General features: G+C 46.1%; 1 protein-coding gene across 3 annotated transcripts in view; it reads left to right on the top strand.

Annotated features, from left to right (window-relative positions):
• ERN1 (endoplasmic reticulum to nucleus signaling 1) overlaps positions 1–19244 on the top strand; it is an 82359-nt gene that overhangs the window by 21585 nt on the left and 41530 nt on the right. For 2 of the 3 annotated variants that reach the window (XM_042916812.1, XM_042916810.1), the window contains exons 1-2: positions 4331–4829; positions 4948–5068. In XM_042916812.1, the coding sequence (XP_042772746.1) occupies positions 4782–4829; positions 4948–5068 (169 nt within the window). In that variant the 5' untranslated portion in view covers positions 4331–4781. Of the gene's footprint in view, positions 1–4330; positions 4830–4947; positions 5069–19244 lie in introns of those variants that run through there. The other variant, XM_042916811.1, reaches the window with a different exon arrangement.

Raw genomic sequence — 19244 nt, 5'->3', positions numbered from 1 at the left:
CCATCGGAACACTGAACACAAGGACACAGTCCCTGTCCTGCGTTTCTTTTCATGGGAGGGAGATTCTTGCTGAAGTCCAGACTGAGCAGGGCTTCGGTGAGGGCTGTTTTACCACTGAACGAACCTACATGAAATAAGTTGGTTTTAGTAGCAACGTTTGTCCTGCATCATCTGCCCTGAATTACCAGGCTTCCTTCATAGTCCTCAGGCTGGGTGTTTCTGGGATTGCTACCTCAGGGTCACCTCCTGGGAGAGAGCGTGCGTGGCCAGACTTCCATGAGGACCAGCTGGCTAATGGGTGTTTAGTTTTAGGTTAGAGTAGGTTACCTGCCACTAGCATTTTCACCCTCCATAGCGTTACTGGGATTACTTGCTAGAAGTCATCATCCAAGCCAGGAGTACATATCCCACTAGTTGCAAAAATGAGTCAGATTCCAGGGAGTCAACTCGAAGCAGATCTGCAGAATCAGGGTTTTTTTTTTTTTCCAGTTTCAGGCTGTCCGGAAACGAGTGTGTATAACACACACCTATGGCCATTTCATCCATCATAGAGAGAAGAGAGCCCTAATGGCTGAAATGGCTGGGTGAGGTAATGTGCAAGTTCATTACTGTGAAGCAGCATTTTTAGATGTTCAGGTACAAATGGTTCTCAGCTGTGCTCAGTATCCCAAAAGGCATCTAGAAGCTTATTTAATTCACATTAGTGATAGCAACTGTATCTGAGGGCAGGCAGCTTTCAGAAATGCCGGGGGAAAGGTGAGAAATTTTGTCATATTAATTTGCCATGTGAAAGAATTACACCATTCAGAGTGTCTCCCCAGACATTCTAATTGGAATTTGTCAAGAGCCTTTAAAGAGGAGAGAAGCTTGTGACAGGGTTTGTGACGTCCGTATGGACACTGTGATTAACTGTTGGCACTCTCAGTTGCTAAATTCAACTTCTAGCCAAACCTGGTATTTTTAAGATTTTCATAAGACTGTGTTAGTTATGTGATTAGTGTTTTATTTCGATTCACCAACCAACCATAGACAATTGCTCTTCCTGTGGTTTCCAGGATGATCAGACGAGGCAGGTGGCTTTTGTTTCCACACTAGTAATGAAGCAGCACTGATATGTTTTAGTAAATATTGACCCTTTTTAATACTAATACCATGATAAGCTATATTTGGGGGCATTTAGTTCATTATCATTGTACTGTAGGCTTTAATAGCAATGACAAAACTCATCTATTCCTGGATGCACACTGTCTTACTGAGGGACCTCTTTGTTTCTAAACTTTTATTTCTGTTTGTTGGATATTAATGATCAAAGGTGGTTGAGTTGCCTAATATGCTGAGGGGCTTGCTGAAGCTCTTCTAACTTTGAGCTTCTGTCCCACCTGCTAACTTGTCCATCTTCTTTCCGTTTTATAAAAAATTCATCGCAGATTACATGATCATATCATAGAAAATTTAGAAAATACAGGAGGAAAAAAAACTGTTGCCATAGTTTTGTAATATTTCTTTCATCTTTTTTCTGTGTGTGTGTGTGTATATATGTATATATATACATACATAGAAATACAAAATAAACATGAATATATGTAATATAATAAACATGAATATATATAATATAATAAACATGCATATATATGTATACATATATATGTGTGTGTATATATATATATATATATATATATATGTATTCATGTTTATTTTGAGGGAGAGACAGAGAGCATGGGGGAAGGACAGAGAGAGAGAGAGGGAGAGACAGAATCCCAAGCAGGCTCTGCAATGTCAGTATAGAGCCCAATGTGGGGCTCAATCTCACGAACTGTGAGATCATGACCTGAGCTGAAGTCGAGTCAGATGTTTAACCAACTGAGCTACCCAGGTGCCCTTCTCTCCATATATATTTTTAATGGTGCGTGTGTGTGTGTGTGTGTGTGTGTGTGTGTGTGTGTGTTTTAGGACTGTTTGGGATTGCGACTGACAGAAATCTAGTTCCAACAAATGTAAGCAAAGAGGAGGAGTTTCTTGTAAGGGATGGTGTGTGTCTGAGCCCAATGACAGGAAGTTGTTGGCCTGAGGAACAGTAGAAGCCAGGGCACTCTGTCCGTCTTTCAGCTGTTTCTTCTCAGGCTTCTTTCTCTGTTTCAATCTTTGTCTCTCTCACATCCAGCAAACATCCACAGAAATCTCTCGAGTTTTAATTTCTTACCAGTTGAGCGACCAGAGAGTTCACAATTCTCGTGTGATCCCGAGACCTGTTGTACAAAACGACAGGTGGAGGGGCCTCGGCAGGCCTTTCCACCTACCGGTCCCCGGGTATGCAGGCACTCTTCCCTTTTCATTCATTCCAGCTCTAGACTGCCCCCAGCTGATGTGATCTCACGTCCTGCTGCAAACCCATCACCTTCTCAGTGGGGGATAGCCTTAAGTGTCCTTCAGCAACAGGCCTTAGCAGTCTTGTCCCAGGGCCACTGTTCTGCAGGCCCATGTGCTCCGGGCAATGTCCGTTTCTCCAATTCAGGTGCGAACAGGTTCAGATGAGTCTCAACAGTGGTCTTTAATCTGCAGGCTAAAATAATCCTATCCCTAAAACACTTGGTATGCACGACCTCTGGATTCCCAGCTAGGGCAGGCACCACCTTGAGGCTTCTGTTTTCCTAGCCAGGTCGTACCCAGACTAATTTCCTAGTTCCCAAGATAGAGTTAAAAGTCTTCCTGTGATTTGGGGCTTTACACTGAGAATAGACTCCGCAGGCAGTGATAAAGCTTGCTCTTGTTTCTTCCATTCCAGGTGAGTGGGCCCCAGGGGCTCTGGGCAAGGTAAAGGGTGGAACTTCTTCACCTCTAGGCCGGAACCAGACAAGAGCGGAGATGAGTCAGGCTCTGGCAGCTGCTTCGCCCCCTCTGCCAGTGGGTCTCCACAGGAATGCAGGGACTGGGGTGTCTGTCCTGCCATCTCAGGCTGCTTTGGAAAGAGCCATCGGGCTTTCCTTATTAAGGTATTAGCTGGGTGCCATCCTGGTTCTTACCGAGAGTGGGCAGGTATTATTTTAGGGTTAGGCTGCCTTGCACACATAAAGCCCCAGTCTTTCCTGTTTAGTGCTACAAGCCAGCCATACTCCTATATTTAAAAATTTTTGTGCCAAAATCCAAACTCTCACAGCATAAGCAAGTTGCGTTGGCCTAGTTTTAATTTAAGACCCACAGGAACCAGGTGGCTTATGGGACAGTATGGTGACAAAGAGAAAGTCTTATTACAGGGTTGGCATTGCTGGGGGCGCCTGGGTGGTTCCATTGGTTGAGTGTCCCACTCTTGCTTTCAGCTCAGGTCATGATCTTACAGTTTGTGGGATCGAGCCCCGCATCAGGCTCTGCTCGGGATTCTTTCTCTCCCTTGCTCTCTCTGCCCCTCGTCCACTTGCACAAATGCTCTCTCTCAAGATAAACAAACATTTAAAAAAGCAAGCTGGAATTGAACACCTCAAAAGGGTGTTGTCTCAGGAAACCTTACCAGCTATCACCTGCACATGGATGTATTGCCTGTGCGTATGCATGAGCCCCCACACACAGCTGTTCCCATGGCAACTGCAGATGAGGGTACAGTTCTTAGCAAAACTGGAGGATAGGCAGACAAAGAAAATTTGTCCAGTATAATTATCACCACGGTGTACATTAAAATTTGGATTCTGTATTTTTCACGTGAAAATGTATAGAAGCATTTTTCTATGTTGCTGTAACTTTACCCAAGTGCTATTTTAATGATTACATAATATTCCATTGGGTGTTTATAGTTTATTTCAGTCATTTAGATGTTATTGGAAATCCAGATCTTTCTAGTTTCTGTGTTTGTAAATGGGAAATGGGATATGATAAGCATCATTGTGCACACACCTTTTTCTGTTTCTGGAACTATTTCTTTAGGATACAGAATGGGAATTATAGGATCAAAAATCTGAGCATTTTTATACTTTCCGGAAAGATTGCACTGACTTATAATTTTTATTGGCACCAACAATGGATGAGAGAGTGAATTTCACCACCTTTGGCTGCTTTCTGTAAAGAGTGTGTGTGTGTGTGTGTGTGTGTGTGTGTGTGTGTGTGTGTGTTAACAAATTAAGCATAAAAAATTTTATGTAAATTACATTTTGACTATAAGTGAAGAACAATTTGCGTTATATTTTTCATATATTTTCTTTTATAACCTGTCTCTTTTGAAATCTTGGTGTTTTATTGTTCTATGAACTTTTCTTTTTCTCTCTTTTTTTTTTTTAACTTATTTTGAGAGTGCATAAGCCAAGGAGGGAGAGGGAGAGAGAGAGAGAATCCAAAGCAGGCTCTGTGCTGACAGGATGATACGGGGCTCGAACTCAAAAACCATGAGATCATGCAGACACTTGACTGATTGAACCAGCAGGCGCCCCATTGTATGAACTTTTTATGTAATGAGAGCTGCTTTTCCTATTTTGCTTTAAACACTTTTTCCTAGCTCTTTGCCTTTTTAAAATTCCGTAAGTGCACGTGGGCAAGTGTGGGTATGCTGGCGTTCTTCTTTCCCAGTGAGTCTTGCAGGATGACCAAGTTTTAGAAGGTGCAGTATAACCCAGAGAAGGAAGTCCGTTAGAAAGCTGAGCATACTTTCTTCCTCTGTTTCAGTGGAGCTGCCCGTGGATTATTTCAGAATCCCTGTCATTGTTGTGTCAGGTGATAAGCCTGTCTGTCTGCGGGAAGGATTGCTGCTTAGGGAGAATAAAGCAACTAGGATCTAGTCCTGACTCAACTGTTGTCTAGACATGTGCCTTGGATGCGGGCTCTCTAACCTCAGCGTCTTCATCTGTGAGGTGGCAGATTTTAGAAGGATAACTTTTGGAGTGGGGTGGGGCGGCGGTGGGGTGGGGAGTCTGTGGTTGTACGTGCCCAAGATGAAGATTACTATTGAACATGAACATCTCATTGCAGATTTTTGGAAGTCCCAGCACAGTGACACTTCCTGAAACCTTGTTGTTTGTGTCAACCCTGGATGGAAGCTTGCATGCTGTCAGTAAGAGGACGGGCTCAATCAAATGGACTTTAAAAGAAGGTAATTTGGATATGGTCCTTGATTGACCTGGGCATTTGCTCAGCTACTTCCCAGGAAACATATTCCAGAAAAACAGTTATACATTTTAATAAAATTAAAAAGGATAATGGAGGCAAGGAGAAGAGAGGGAATTATACTCAGAGGGTATGTTTACAGCTTGAATTGTGATTATTCACAAAGTGCATCAGTTGAAGAGGAAGCTTTATCTTTTTTTTTTTTTTTTTCTTTCCAGATTTCATGTTTAAATGGCTCTAGGCTTTTCTATTAATAGTTCTGTCTGGTAGGTCTTTTACAAAGACATGCTGCATTAAATTTTTTTTTAAGTTCTAGCTAATGATTAGAATCTTATAATCATAATTATAAGAACTATCTTCTGTAACCTCAAATTACTCGTTTGTTTTTACAGAGGCTGAACTACTTGAGGGCTGTAAAGTTTGACATTCATCCAAGTTAGCCGCTTTATTGGGTCTTTACGTTGAAGGAAGTGAAACGCTGAACTTGTTTCTCATTTAATCTACTCTGCCTCCGTTTTATGATCTTGTCTTGCTGGTGATAGTTAGCACGGTAGAGTCCTACAGCTGGGAAATTGTATTTGATTTCCAAAGCAATCGTCCTGGATAAAGCTATGCAAATCCAAGGATTTGGGGCTTTCAGAGTCCAGTAATAATTCTGATTTGGCCCTAGATTAGAGTCTGACCAGCATACTCTCTTTCGTCACTGATCTGTGACTCATTATTTACATGAGCACAGCAAGTGTGTTTCCTTTGCTAATAAAATGTTCTCAAAACAGTGTTTTGAATGGAAAAATATTGGCATATATCGTAAGGTGACACATCATTGTATCAAGCCAACAGCAAACCTGGTTACGGTCCATAGATGGCGGCAGCTGGGGCATCACAGACCACCCTGCCTCACCTGTCTGATTGGGTCCCTGCTTGGATCAGCAAGAACCTCAGGCAGCCGGAACGACCAGCTTTCTCAGGAGTGAGTGGCCACAAGAAGACTGTAGGCTTTCAGCATTGTATTACAGCCTCCCGGAATGTTATCTGTACCGTCTCTCCTTCATGTTTAAGCCTTCTAATGTTTCTAAAACAAAAGTAGAGTCCTTTAAATTTCACAGTGTCTGATTTTGTCCAAAGGTGAAATCAATAAATCCTCAACAAAAGGTTTGAGAGAAACACTTTTTACCATTGAATGTTAGGGCTGGGCCACGGTTTTCTAAGGGCCTCTGGGAGGTGGTAGGAACTGCTCTGAGCTTGGCCAGCTGAGAGCAGGAAAGATTTCTGAAGCTGTGGTGAGCTGAGCCTTGTGAATTTCTGTCGGGAGTGAGGCCTGCAAAGGAGGCAGCAGGTCTAGGTCCTGTTTGGGAGGAGCTTAGGGAGTAGAGGTGGAGGGAGAGAAGCAGAGGGCATGTTGAGCCCTACGGTAGCATCCTGGCTTTTGTACCCGGACGAACAGGAAGCTGGGACCATTAATATGACTGAGAGTGAGTGACTCAACACTAATCCTGCAGTGCAGTGTGGGAGTGTGGGCCAGTGACAGGCCAGAGCTGTGGGGCAGACCTGAAAAGGGGAGCGGGGGGATGGGAAGAGGTGGGAAGGATGAGAGGCGGGACAGAAATACAAATCAGTGGAATCCAGGAACAGATTAGGGAGGCAGAGCAGGGAGGTGTTAAGAGACACTTAAAGGGAGAATTTGAGAAATCTCAGTAAGGTCTGATAATTTCAAGTGATATTCATTATGTTCTAAGTCTCACTGTTTTTCTGAGAATAGACTGGCTTTTTATTTATTTATTTTATTATTTTTTTTAACATTTATTTATTTTTGAGACAGAGAGAGACAGAGCATGAATGGGGGAGGGTCAGAGAGAGAGGGAGACAGAATCTGAAACAGGCTCCAGGCTTTGAGTTGTCAGCACAGAGACCGACATGGGGCTTGAACTCACGGACTGCGAGATCATGACCTGAGCTGAAGTCAGATGCTTAACCGACTGAGCCACCCAGGCGCCCCTAGATTGGCTTTTTAAAGTTAAATTCAGCCCTGGATACCAGTCACTATCTATATTTCTACACTAGATGTAAACACTGTGTATATTACAGTATATCTATGTATTTCTACACAAAGGTTAAGGGTGATAATGCATAGAGACCCTGAGTTTTTGACTTAGTTTTGATCTTGCAATTATGACTAAAGATTTCAAAATTGATATTTCTAAACCATTAATCTGTAAATCGCCTATAATGGTATCCAGATACTGTTCCAGGCCCTGTGGGTACAGCAAATGAAAGAAACAGACAAAATCCTCTCCCCCCTAGAGCTTTCATTCTGGCAGGAAACAAGGAAATAAATTACGTAGTGGTGATAAAAGCTATGACTTTATTGAAGAAAAATAAAGCAGGGGAGTGGAATAGAGAGGGCCAGGGGTGGAGGTGGGGGTGGGGGCTGCAACTTTCAACAGTGAAGGCCCCACAGAGAAGGCGCCATTTGAGCAAGAACTCAAGGAGGCAGGGGAGCCTTTAGGCAGAAGGCATAGTAGGGGCGAGGGGGGAGAGTCCTCCGTGGTGGAGGACTTGGAGTATGAGAGTGGCTGCAGGGGGCGCAGGGAGTAAAGGAGAGGAAGAGGAGTAGGAGATGAGAGCGCCAGTCCTGCGGGGATGCCATGCTCTCTCCATACAATATTTATTACAGAAATGCCCCCCTACTGTCCTGGAGTGAAATCTATAGACAGTAACCAACCCCCCCCCCCACACACACACACAATTTCAGAAAGAAATACACGTATTGTGCAGCTGGTAATCTAACAATGGACTAATAGAAAAGTAATTCTTACTCACCTATATGTAATTTAACATGTAAATACCCTCCTACACGGTGACACTCCGCCGTGAGTGAATGTGGTGCCCGCCAATGCAGACTGATAAAAACACCAGGACATTTAGCGGTGCCCGCATCTCCAAAATGGCGAGCAATTCTTGGTAACGCTCCACACGTCAGAAGTGCGACCTCGCCTGCTTCATACAGTAGTTAAAGTCTGGAAAGATTACTTGTATAAAATTATGCAAAAAGTACTTTTGTGCTTTTACATAAGTGAGGTTGTAGGCTCCAGGGAGTTATCAAAGGTTTTTGGCCTGTGGGAGTGTCTGACGGTGTACAGATTTGACGTGATCTTTGGCTGTGCAGTGCCCGCCCCCCCACAGCTCCCACCAGTCTCTGTGACCGCCAAGAAATGCCCCTCACAGATTTCCTGAGTGCTGCCTGGCAAGCTGTGCCCTCCCCATAGAGGTATAGCCTCCCCGTAGAGGTGTAGGGCCTGGTGGCTGGTGTGAGGCTGTTGGCCTTTTTGAAGCCACCACCGGAGACATCTGAGCAGGGGAGCGACTTGCCCTGGTATTGCAGACTGATGTTTGTGTCCTTCCAGAATTCATGTTGAAGCCCTCCCCCACGATGTGGTGGTATTTGGAGGTGGAGCCTGTGGGATTTAGCTGAGATGAGGTCATGAGGGAGGGACCCCCATGATGGGATTAGCGGCCCTTTTGGGAAGAGGAAAAGCCCAGAGCCTTTGCTCTCTCCCACCATATGACAACACAGTGAGAAGGCTGCCGTCAGCAAGCCAGAAACAGGGCTCTCACCAGAACCTAGCCATGCGGACAGCCTGATCTTGGGCTTGTAGCCTCCAGAACAGTGAGAGGTAAATGTCTGTTGTTTAAGCCACGTAGACTGTGGGATTTTGTTAAGGCAGCCTGAGCTGGCTAAGACACCTGGCCTCCACTTTACAGGGTTAGCAGGTGCCATGTTGAGACTGAACTGATGAGGCCAGGAGGAAGCTGGAGACCAGGCGGAAGCTGCCGCACCAGTCCAGGCAAGGGAGGCCGTGGGCCTGGGCCTGAGAGGCAGTGGGGGATCAGAAGCAAATGGAAGAAACTTGCAGATGCAAACAGACCCCTTTAACTCATCAAGCCGGGGCTATGCACAGTATCTACCTGTTACTCCATTTCATGGTTTCCTGACTGTTTACTTGTTTCAAGGGCCAACAGACTGTGAGAGTTTTGTTTTCTTTTTTCTTTCCACAGAGTGGTTTTGGCAGGTGCTTTTGTTCCTCACCCAAACATGTGTTGCCGTTCCCAGAAATGAACATTTCTTACACCACAGCAGCGAACTGCACCTAGTACAGAAAACGAGTTTTATTTGCTTTCAGAAACTAACGAGTTCTGACACCACGCGAGGTGCAATCTTTCTAGGCTGTGATTTTGTGACTGTAGCAACAACACTGTCTGGCTTTGTCTGAAATTTCACCAGTGGGAGATAGTTGAGTGTGTGTTTCTTTTCTGCACTTTCAGCCCAGATGCAAACAGAAAACACTGCTGCCCTGTTTGGCGTTAGATTGGTTTTCTAAAGCTTGCTTTGGCTTGGTGGGGTTGAAAGGACTTTCTTTTGGTATTGCCTGGGCTGGTTTAAGGCTTCTTGCATTCACTTTGAGATACCATTTGACTAAAGTTAACGAGCTAACTAGGATTATTTGGAAGAATAATAAAGAATAAACTAGATAGAATAGAATACAAGAATAAAGTTACGTGAAATTGGAAGAAAATCTTCCCGCCTGAGTTCACCTTTCTTACGTGTGCCTCTTCCCGTAGTTCCTCCTGGTGCCGACAGCCACGGCACCCCCAGTCTGGAGAGTACGGTGATGCTCTGCTACTTGATCACTGAGTTCTGTCATGTAGACTGAAGTAGTGTCTCTTCAATGTGGCTCCTTTTTTTTTTTTTTCTTTTCAGTTTTTATTTATTTGTTTTGAGAGAGAGTGGGGGATGGGCAGAGAGAAGGACGAAAGCGAGAATTCCAAACAGGCGCCGCACCGTCAGCGCAGAGCCCGACGCGGGGCTCGAACTCATGAACTGTGAGATCATGACATGAGCCTAAACCAGGAGCTGGACGCTCAACCGACTGAGCTACCCAGTCCTTCTAGCCAGTATCTCAGCCAGACTCATTTCCTAGGTCAAGAGAACAGCTTCCTGGCTGCCTGCCATCTCTCTTGTCCTTCACCCATCACACTGCTGTCAGACCTGCCCTCTAATGAGACCACGGACCAGGCTGCACCTCTGGCGAGATAGCCTTGGTGCTGTCTAAGGCAGTGCCCTAAGTGTGGTCTGCCCACCTGTGTTACCTGTCCACGAGAAGTACAGAAGGGATCCTAAGAGTCATCCGTGCTGGGTTAGAATTTTCAGTAACTGGTCCCTCGCCACAGAGAAGGCCCCAGTCCACAGAGTGAAGTCTAAGCCCCTTCGCATGCATGCGAGGTCCTTCACCATCTGGCCCTCACCCCATCTCTAGGCCTCAGCAACATGGGGCCTTCGCTCATGTGCCCTCCCCACCGGCAGCCTGCAGCGTTGGACAGGCTCCTTATAGATCTGTTAAGATCCCCTTCACCGGTCACCTTCTTGACCCCTCAAGCAGGGTGAGCTCCTTTCCTCATCTGGATTCGGGGCACTTTGTGCTTGTGTTGTGAAACTTTGTTTGCATTTGTCTTCCCACTGAATTCTAATTTCTTTATTATTTTCTATAGAAAAAAAAAATTTTTTTAACGTTTATTTTTTTTTGAGAGACAGAGCACAAGCAGGGTAGGGGCAGAGAGAGAGAGAGGGAGACACAGAATCTGTAGCAGGCTCCAGGCTGTGATCTGCCAGCACAGAGCGTGATGTGGGGCTTGAACTCACAGAGATCATGACCTGAGCTGAAGTCAGACGCTTAACCGACTGAGCCACCCAGGCGCCCCTGAATTCTAATTTCTTGAGGTTGGGCTCCGTAGACAGCCAGGGATGCTCAGTAGATGTCTCAGGCACCTGATGCTGACTCGGGTCCCAGAACCCTCTGACTAGATGTCTTTGGGGAACCCTGAGAAACAGATGAGCCTGGACTCTGCCCCCTTGGGATGCATTATCTGTCACCTGGACCACTGTCACGGCAGGTTCCAGTTCCAGTTTCTGATCTGGAATTTCGTATGGCTCTTTGTGACTTTTTGCTGTCGGTTTTTCTCTCCTGTCCCTCCGGCAGCGAGCACGTTCCTCTGAAAGAGAGATCTGCCTTCAGGGGTGTGACGGAAACATGAGCAGGGAAGTGTGAGAAGGGGCGGTATTTCGTTCATGGTTCTAATCTGTCTTCTCTTACTGAATTTTCTAGGCTTAAGATATGCATTACTCCCTTTCTACCTCATTGCTTAAGCACAAGAAAAGTGTTTATTTGCTTTCCATTGTTTGGGAGGACTGAAAATTAAGTTGTGAGAGAGGATATGAGAGGGGCCTGTTTTGAATATCTTGAAAATGTGTTTTCTTTGTCGTGTTTTCCTTTTTATCATGGAAGATTCTAAACATACGCAAACTTAGAGACAATGAGAGGTACAAACCCTCATGTCCTCCTCATTTAGCTTCTGTGAGAACCAGCTCGTGCTCAGTCTCCTCTGTACCCCCTCTGGCGTCCTCCCTCAAGCTTGGGCTTTACCTCAGAGTGACACGTCTCTCGTTGTGAGGTCTCTCAAACAGCTGTCACTATGCTTGGTGGCATAGATTTCCACTCCAGTGGGTATTCTTTGCACTCTTACTAGGTCTGTGTCGAGATCCAGCTGTGAATGTTGAAGCACGTGAATAAAATCCTTTTTTGGCTGTAACTTTGTTACCTGTCTTTTCATCTTGGCCTGACCGTACAAGGTTTGATGGCACTCTGGTTACTCACGAACGGATTCTGTGAAGCTCTGACGTCTTGAGAGGCGTTTGGGCTCAGGCCATAGCATTGAATTGTCTTGCCCTCCCCCGTTTAATTCTTTCACTGGTGATTATAGTGTGTGTGTTTAGGTCTGAGTGACTTCTGTCAGGGTGAAGGTGAGTAAGAACATGGTAGAATCCAACTGCCTCTGGAGTGGGAGCTTTTTCAGGTTCTTTGGCACGTCCCCATGATGCTCTCTGTTGAGCGTGACATCTGGTGACTCGCAGAGAAGACTTGTTACGTCCTGTCCCAGTTCAGGTGAGACCTGGAATTCGAGGGTTAGCTTTTGGTGAGATGTCCGCTTTAAAATGCTCTCCTTATCAAAGCTGAACTTTGAGAAACGTTGGAGACTTGCTACCTTACACGTTGGACCTCGCAACTTCAACGGGAACTTGAGGTTCAGATTGCAGAAGCACCTTTCCTTTGGGGGAGGAAGTGAGCTGCCGCTGGGGAGAAACATTCCCTAACAGATTCACTTGAGTGCGCGGAACATATTTGGGGAAGCTTACCTTTTGAGTTCAGGGAGGGTGGACGGCCTTGTTTTACGAATGATTTCTGTAAGAAAAGAGTATTAGAACCATAAGCATTTTCTTGAGGAGATGCCAGTGGTTCGTTGCATTCAGACCAGCCAGTCTAGCTTCACTGTCTTCTAGGATTAAAATCCCCATGTCCTCCTGAGGTCCTTTTTGTCCCCTGCGTTTTTTTCATCAGAACTAAGTTCTCTTGATACGTTCCCCCTCCTCCTGCCGCCCTTCCTCCCCCTCCCCAGCACCGGTGCAGGCCGCCATCGCCTCCCTCACTGCGCTTTTTTTTTTTTTTTTTTTTTTTTAATTTTTTTTTTTCAACGTTTTTTATTTATTTTTGGGACAGAGAGAGACAGAGCATGAACGGGGGAGGGGCAGAGAGAGAGGGAGACACAGAATCGGAAACAGGCTCCAGGCTCCGAGCCATCAGCCCAGAGCCTGACGCGGGGCTCGAACTCACGGACCGCGAGATCGTGACCTGGCTGAAGTCGGACGCTCAACCGACTGTGCCACCCAGGCGCCCCCCTCACTGCGCTTTTTGACTCCTTCCCTGTCTTGTTCACTTTGTGCCCTGACGCCTGCCCATCTGACCTGCCTTCGGAGGACTCCGATCCCGTCTCTCTTTTGCTCGGAAGCCTCCAGTCGGCCCCTGGTTAGCACCCACCATGTCAGTGTTGTCACAGCATTCTCCTCCATGGCCTCGCTGCCTCCTGTCCAGCCTTAGTGTCACTGCTTCTCAGAAGGAACACTTCGTATTCGCCAAGGCTGTGTCCTCGTTGCCACAGATAGGGTGATGCTTCTTCACTCATGCTGTCAGGTCCTCGCCACCCTCTGAGCCAGCCTTCGTTACGAAGTCTTTCTTCCCCGAGTACACAAGCCCTCAGCGACTTCCCTCACCTGGGAAGTCCTGTGGTGTGTGCCACATGCTTCGGCAGTTCATCAGATACCGTTCGTGCACATCGGCTGTACCGACTCCTTTCTTTATCCCACACAGCGTGGAGCAGAGAATCAAGCTAATAGCAGACGCTCTGTCTTTGCTCTTGAGACGTGTGTGGTAAATCTCAACAGATAATTACTGAGAGTGGGGTTGTCATACTCTTCCTCAGAGAGAACGGGAGAGAGGGAAGGACAAGGCTCTTGAATATTTGGTATATGAGGAGGCTTCGTTCCTGGGTTTCTTTGGTCCATAAATACCTTTTAGAAGGGCCAGCCCAGAAGTGTTCAAATCATTGCTAGAGGTGTACTTAGAAGGGGCTGGTATGGAGAATTTCAAATATTTTGTGACATCTGAGATGTACCTAGAGAAGTCCTCTACTCAGAGAGGAAGCGGGTTTTAAATGCAAGGGGTGTAGGGGTCAGCCAGGTGGTTGTGCTTTGGAAAGGAGAGTGAGGTGGGGCAGGGCAGAAAAGCCAGTGCTCGTCTAGATTCCGCCAGAGAAGCAGTGTGTTCCAGAAATATCAGTGCTTATCTGAGGAAGAGAAGAGAATGATCTTGTAAGGTTCCTTGAGCTCCAGTCAGATGGGCAACCTGTTCTTGTGGCTTCTGTAATCAAAGGAATCTACTCCCTCCCACGTGGAAGAAAGTCTGCCCAGAGCTACCTCCATGGAGAGGCCATTAAATGTGGGCTCTGTTTTGAAAGACCTACTTAAATTTTGGTTGACTTCGTCAGAGACATTTTTCTGTTTTGCTGACTTCTCACCCCCCTGTCTTCCCACATCCTCACCAGTTTTGCTAAGCACGTTAGGGAGGCCTGTGGCAGTGCTGACAAGATCTTTCTTGCTCTCTGAGTGGGTTTCCCTCCAGTCCCTTCAAACCCTGTGACATTGTAGGATCGGACTTCACTTCAGAAAGTGAAGGTTTAGGGTGCCTGGCTGACTCGGTCAGTAGAGCATGTGACTCTTGGTCTCAGGTTCATGAGTTTGAGCCCCACGTTGGGTGTAGAGATTACTAAAAAAAAAAAAAAAAGTGAAGGTTTATAATTCAAGTGAATGCAGGAGAAACAGGCCTTTCTTCTGAACATATTGGAAAGACTTTCCTTGCTTGAATGACTTCTTTTTCTTGGCTTCTCTCTTTTTAAAAAATTTATCATTTTAGAAAAACTTCCAACACATGCAAAAGTGTAGAATAGTATCGTGAAACCCTCATGCAACCAGCACCCAGGTTCAGTAGTGATCAACATGTGGCAGGCAGTCCCCTTCCTCATCTCCTTCATTATTCTGAAGCAAATACCATATCATTCCCCCCCCCCATACATTTAAACAATTTTTAAATGTGAGTGAACACACCAAACTGTGCCTGGCAGCTCTCTTTAGCTTTTATCACATAGGTTTCTCTGTGGAAAAGTCCTTTTCGTTAGAAAAAACTTGTCGGAATGACACTATGACATACAGGACTGAATATCTTAAATCACGGATTTCCTTTCATTCTGCAGAGAGTATTGTCTACTAAATATGAGGGGAGCAGAGACCTGGACGGCAGCTACCCCAGAGTTCACTCTCTGATTACTCATTAAACCGTACATAAGCTTTATGTACTTTTCTGTGTATATTTCACTTTTTATGTACGTGATGTAGATGGTCCCTGTCCTTCAACATGCTTAAACTTCAGTCCAGCCCCCAGATATTTGAAAGGCCACCTGCACCAACACACCAGCCCTGGAGAAGCGTGATCAATGCATCCTAAGAACATACCCAGTGCGGTGGGTGGTCACTGTCTGATTTCCTGGAGGAGGAGGGCATTTGAACTGGCCCTGATGAACAAGCAGATTTAGATAGCTAAAGAGGAACAGGCAGTGATGAGCACAGAGACCAGCATGAAAGCACAGGGGTGTTCTGGGAAGAGACTGGATTGAAAGAGAGTCATGGAGAAGAATCGGGCCTGCGTTTTGCACAGCCTTGAGCGCATAGGCCTGTGACTCCCAAACCATCCCGAGGGGCCCTGGGGGCCACGGTAAACTCACCGAGGCACTGCAACTTGTTTTCAACTTTTGAGAGAAGCATAGCAGTACTCAACAAACAAATGTCAGACACCCTGTTCGAGATAGTTTGGGGTTTCAACATCAGCTTGTGCTGCTTTCCTTTCAACGACGTATCTTTGCAAGGCTGAATTTTTGGTGGTTGCTGTAATAAAATTCAAACACCACATGAAAAGCAATGCGGAATGGTAATGAGGGTGGCAGTGTCTAATCCGATTATAAGGTTTGGAATATGTGTGGCACCCAGCAGGGACACATCCCATTAGTAAGTAGTTATGGTTAAGAATGAAATAGTTTTCTTTCCATTTACATGTATTCCTTTGTTTCAAGTGGCTTTGAAGTTGCTAGTCCCTACATACTTAGGCCATTTGGAACTAACTGCTTAATAAATGGAACTGTTAGGCATTTCTTTTTTGCCCAAGGCCCTATGAAGAATTTACTGACACACGAAGGGTGTTGTGAACCAAGAAAGTTTGGGAACCTCTGACTTGAGCCACAGAGATGGAAGGTATTCCGTAGGCAGAGGGAGGAAGGAACCATTGTAGGGGTTTATGTGGAGGAAAGACGTGAACAGATTTGCCTGTGTCAGGCCCTTGCAGACAGTAGGTAGAATGCATGTCCAAAAGCCCAAGATGCCAAGATCTGAGACAGGAAGCTGGTTAGGAGACTGCTAGGTAGACCCAGTGAGATGATGGCTGCCTAGTTTTGGCAGTGGTAAAGGAGGATGTAGGTTTTGAGAAATGTGTGCTGGGTCGAATCTTACATGACTCAGCATCTAGTTGAATGGGAGCGGGTTAGAATTAAGGGGAGAGTCGAGGACAGCTCTGTGTTTCCGGATTGTGTGACAGGGCAGGAGTGGGGCTGGCCAGCCAATCTGGGAATGTAAAGGAGGATCAGGTTTCGGGGGGGTGTGACCTCAGGGTTGAGATACACTGTAAGCAGCTCGAAGTGGGGCTGAGTCATGGATTCCACGGGAAGACATCGTCAGATGCCATGTGGAAACCTAATAATAAGGATTTGCAAGTGTTAGATTTGGTTACTGGAACTGGACAGTGGCAGTTCTGGTCTTACTCCGAGGGTAGGGGCCAGAGAGCCGTGAGATGAGAAAGACACAGAAGGCGAGAAGGTGAAATAAGATCCAGGATAATGGTTTCCTAGTTAAGAACTCAAATTCCCTGGCCTTACCCACAGAATCAGCTTCCTGGGGGAAGGACCCAGGAACCGACATTTAAAAAACCATAGGGAAACTTATCCTCTGCTGGTGGACACCTAAAATAGCACGACCATTTTGTTTTGTTTTGTTTTGTTTTGTTTTTAACATTTATTTATTTTTGAGACAGAGAGAGACAGAGCATGAACGGGGGAGGGGCAGAGAGAGAGGGAGACACAGAATCGGAAGCAGGCTCCAGGCTCTGAGCCATCAGCCCAGAGCCTGATGCGGGGCTCGAACTCACGGACCACGAGATCGTGACCTGAGCCGAAGTCGGACGCTCAACCAACTGAGCCACCCAGGCGCCCCTAGCACGACCATTTTGAAGCGCCGTGTGGCAGCTCCTTGTCGAGTCCCATGTAAACAATATGGCTCCACGTTCCAGGTATTTTCCCAACAGAAATGAAAACGTAGGTCCCAGCGAAAACTTGTACCATAAATGTTCATAGCTGCTTTAGTCTCATTTTCCAGCCCCAAACTGGAAAGTGTCCCTCAGCAGATAAATTATAGCATATCCACACAGTGGAACACTGTTTAGCAATATAAAAGGACAGACCATGATACATGTGACGATGTAGATGAATCTCAAAAACATGATGCAAAGAAGGAAGCCAGACACCCAAGAGAACCTAACGTATGAACTGGGTTTGTGCAATTTTAGAACAAACACAACGAACCTGTAAGTGGTTATGTGGGGGTGAGAGTTGGTGCGTGAGAAGATGCTTTGGAGTGATGGGAATGTTCTAGAGTGTAAGGGTGGTTACGTGGATGTGTATGTTTCTCAAGACTCGTTGAATCGTACCCTTAAAGTGGCTGCCTTAGGAGAGAAAGGAGAGCGTGTGCCAAAGAGAAGGGGAGCCCAGAGGTTTAGTGTGTTTGTGGGCTGAGGGGAAGGAGTTAGCCAGGCAGAGGAGGACCTGTGGGTCCTTGGAGACATGGTACCACCTGGGGGCTGGGCAGTATCTATGAATATGGAGGTGGACGCATTGTCTCTGTATGGAGAAGTGAAGAGTGGGATTGGGCAAACTTGAGGAGAAAGGTAGGAATTTTGGGAGAGCTCACTCTGTCCCCTCTTATTCCTCCTGTGCCACAGAAGGCAGAATCGGGTGTGGAGGGAAGGAGGCCTTGAGGCAAGGAGTGCAAGTTTGAAAGAGGCCAACCAGGAAATAGACAAGTGTGTCTCCTACAGCATGGGGCCCAGTGGGCCATAGATGTAGAATGGTTTTTCCAAGAGTGACTGTAGTGTTTTCTTCAGCACAACTCAGAGCCTGAGTGGAGGAAAGGGGATTGCACAGTAGATTTTGGGGTGACGGATGGTAGAGCATATCTGCTGGATTATTAAAAGTAATTAATGATGGGGGCACCTGGGGTTAAGCTTCCGACTTCGGCTCAGGTCAAGATTTCGCGGTCCGTGAGTTTGAGCCCCGCGTCGGGCTCTGTGCTGACAGCTCAGAGCCTGGAGTCGTCTTCAGATCCTGTGTCTTCCTCTCTCTCTCTCTGCCCCTCCCCTGCTCGCACTCTGTCTGTCTGTCTCTCTCTCAAAAATAAACGTTAAAAAAAAAAAAAAAGTAATTGGTAATGGATGTCTAGGCTGGGCACGAATAGAAGTAGGAAATAAACTAACATGTAGTGATTGCTCCGTTCAGTCAATATATTGAGCACCCCTCTGTGCCAGGCACTGTTTTAGGTGTTCAGAATATGGCAGACAACAAAAGATAAATCCCAGCCCTTATGTAGTTAATAGTAGCTAGAGTCAGGCATTTATTTATTTTTTAAGTTTATTTATTTACTTTGAGAGAGAAAGTGAGCATAAGCAGGTAAGAGGTGGGGAGAGGGAGAGAGAGAATCCCAGGCAGCCTCTGCACCGTCAGCACAGCACCCAACACGGAGCTCGTGAGATCATGACCTGAGCGGAAATCAAGAGTTGGACACTTAACCAACTGAGGCACCCAGGCTCCCCAGAGTCAGACAGAGTAAGTAATGTACTGTACTTCAGAGGTGGTAAGTGTTGTGGAGAAAAATCAAGTAGGGAAGAGGGGTAGGGAATCCTTGGTGGGGGGGGGGGGGTAAGAGGTGGTCATTGAAGACCTCTCTGAGATGGTGATATTTAATCAAAGATGTGGGCAGAGGGGGCAGCAAATGCAAAGGCCCTGAGGCAGGGACAGGCTAGACGGTATTTGAGGAATACAAGGAGGCCAGCTCGGCTGGAATAAGCAAGGAGGAAATAGTGGGAGAGCGTTAGAGGGTGGGAGAGTGGAATTGTGTAGGATTTGCAGGCCACCCTGTGGCCATTGACTTTTTGAGTGAGATGGGGACCACCAAAGGTTTTGAGTAGAGAGTACTCTGACTTCTGTCCTTAAAAGGATCGCTGTTCTCTGTGTCAAGGCACAGACTTAAAGTCTTGACAAACATTTAATCCTATTTAATCCACCTAGAGATGCCTCATGAGGTTGGTATTATTATCTCTCTGGGGTTTTTCCTTTATTGATGAAGAAATTCAGGCCCAGAGAGATTAGATAATTTTGCTGAGGTCACTCGGCTGGTAACTGGCAGAGCTAGGATTTAAGCATAGACTCGGCTGAATCCAAAGGCCACATAGACTAGACTCCTTGAGAGGGAAGGGGCTTTGATGATGTTGGAGGGATATTGGGTGTAGGAAACAAAGTGATGATTATTATAGAAATAGACCCTCAAGTTTGGCGACCGATGAGAT

Source organism: Panthera leo, chromosome E1 (genome assembly GCF_018350215.1).
Source record: "Panthera leo isolate Ple1 chromosome E1, P.leo_Ple1_pat1.1, whole genome shotgun sequence".
In the NCBI taxonomy this organism is placed as follows: Eukaryota; Metazoa; Chordata; class Mammalia; order Carnivora; family Felidae; genus Panthera; species Panthera leo.
This window is presented reverse-complemented; position numbering and strand designations above follow the sequence as displayed.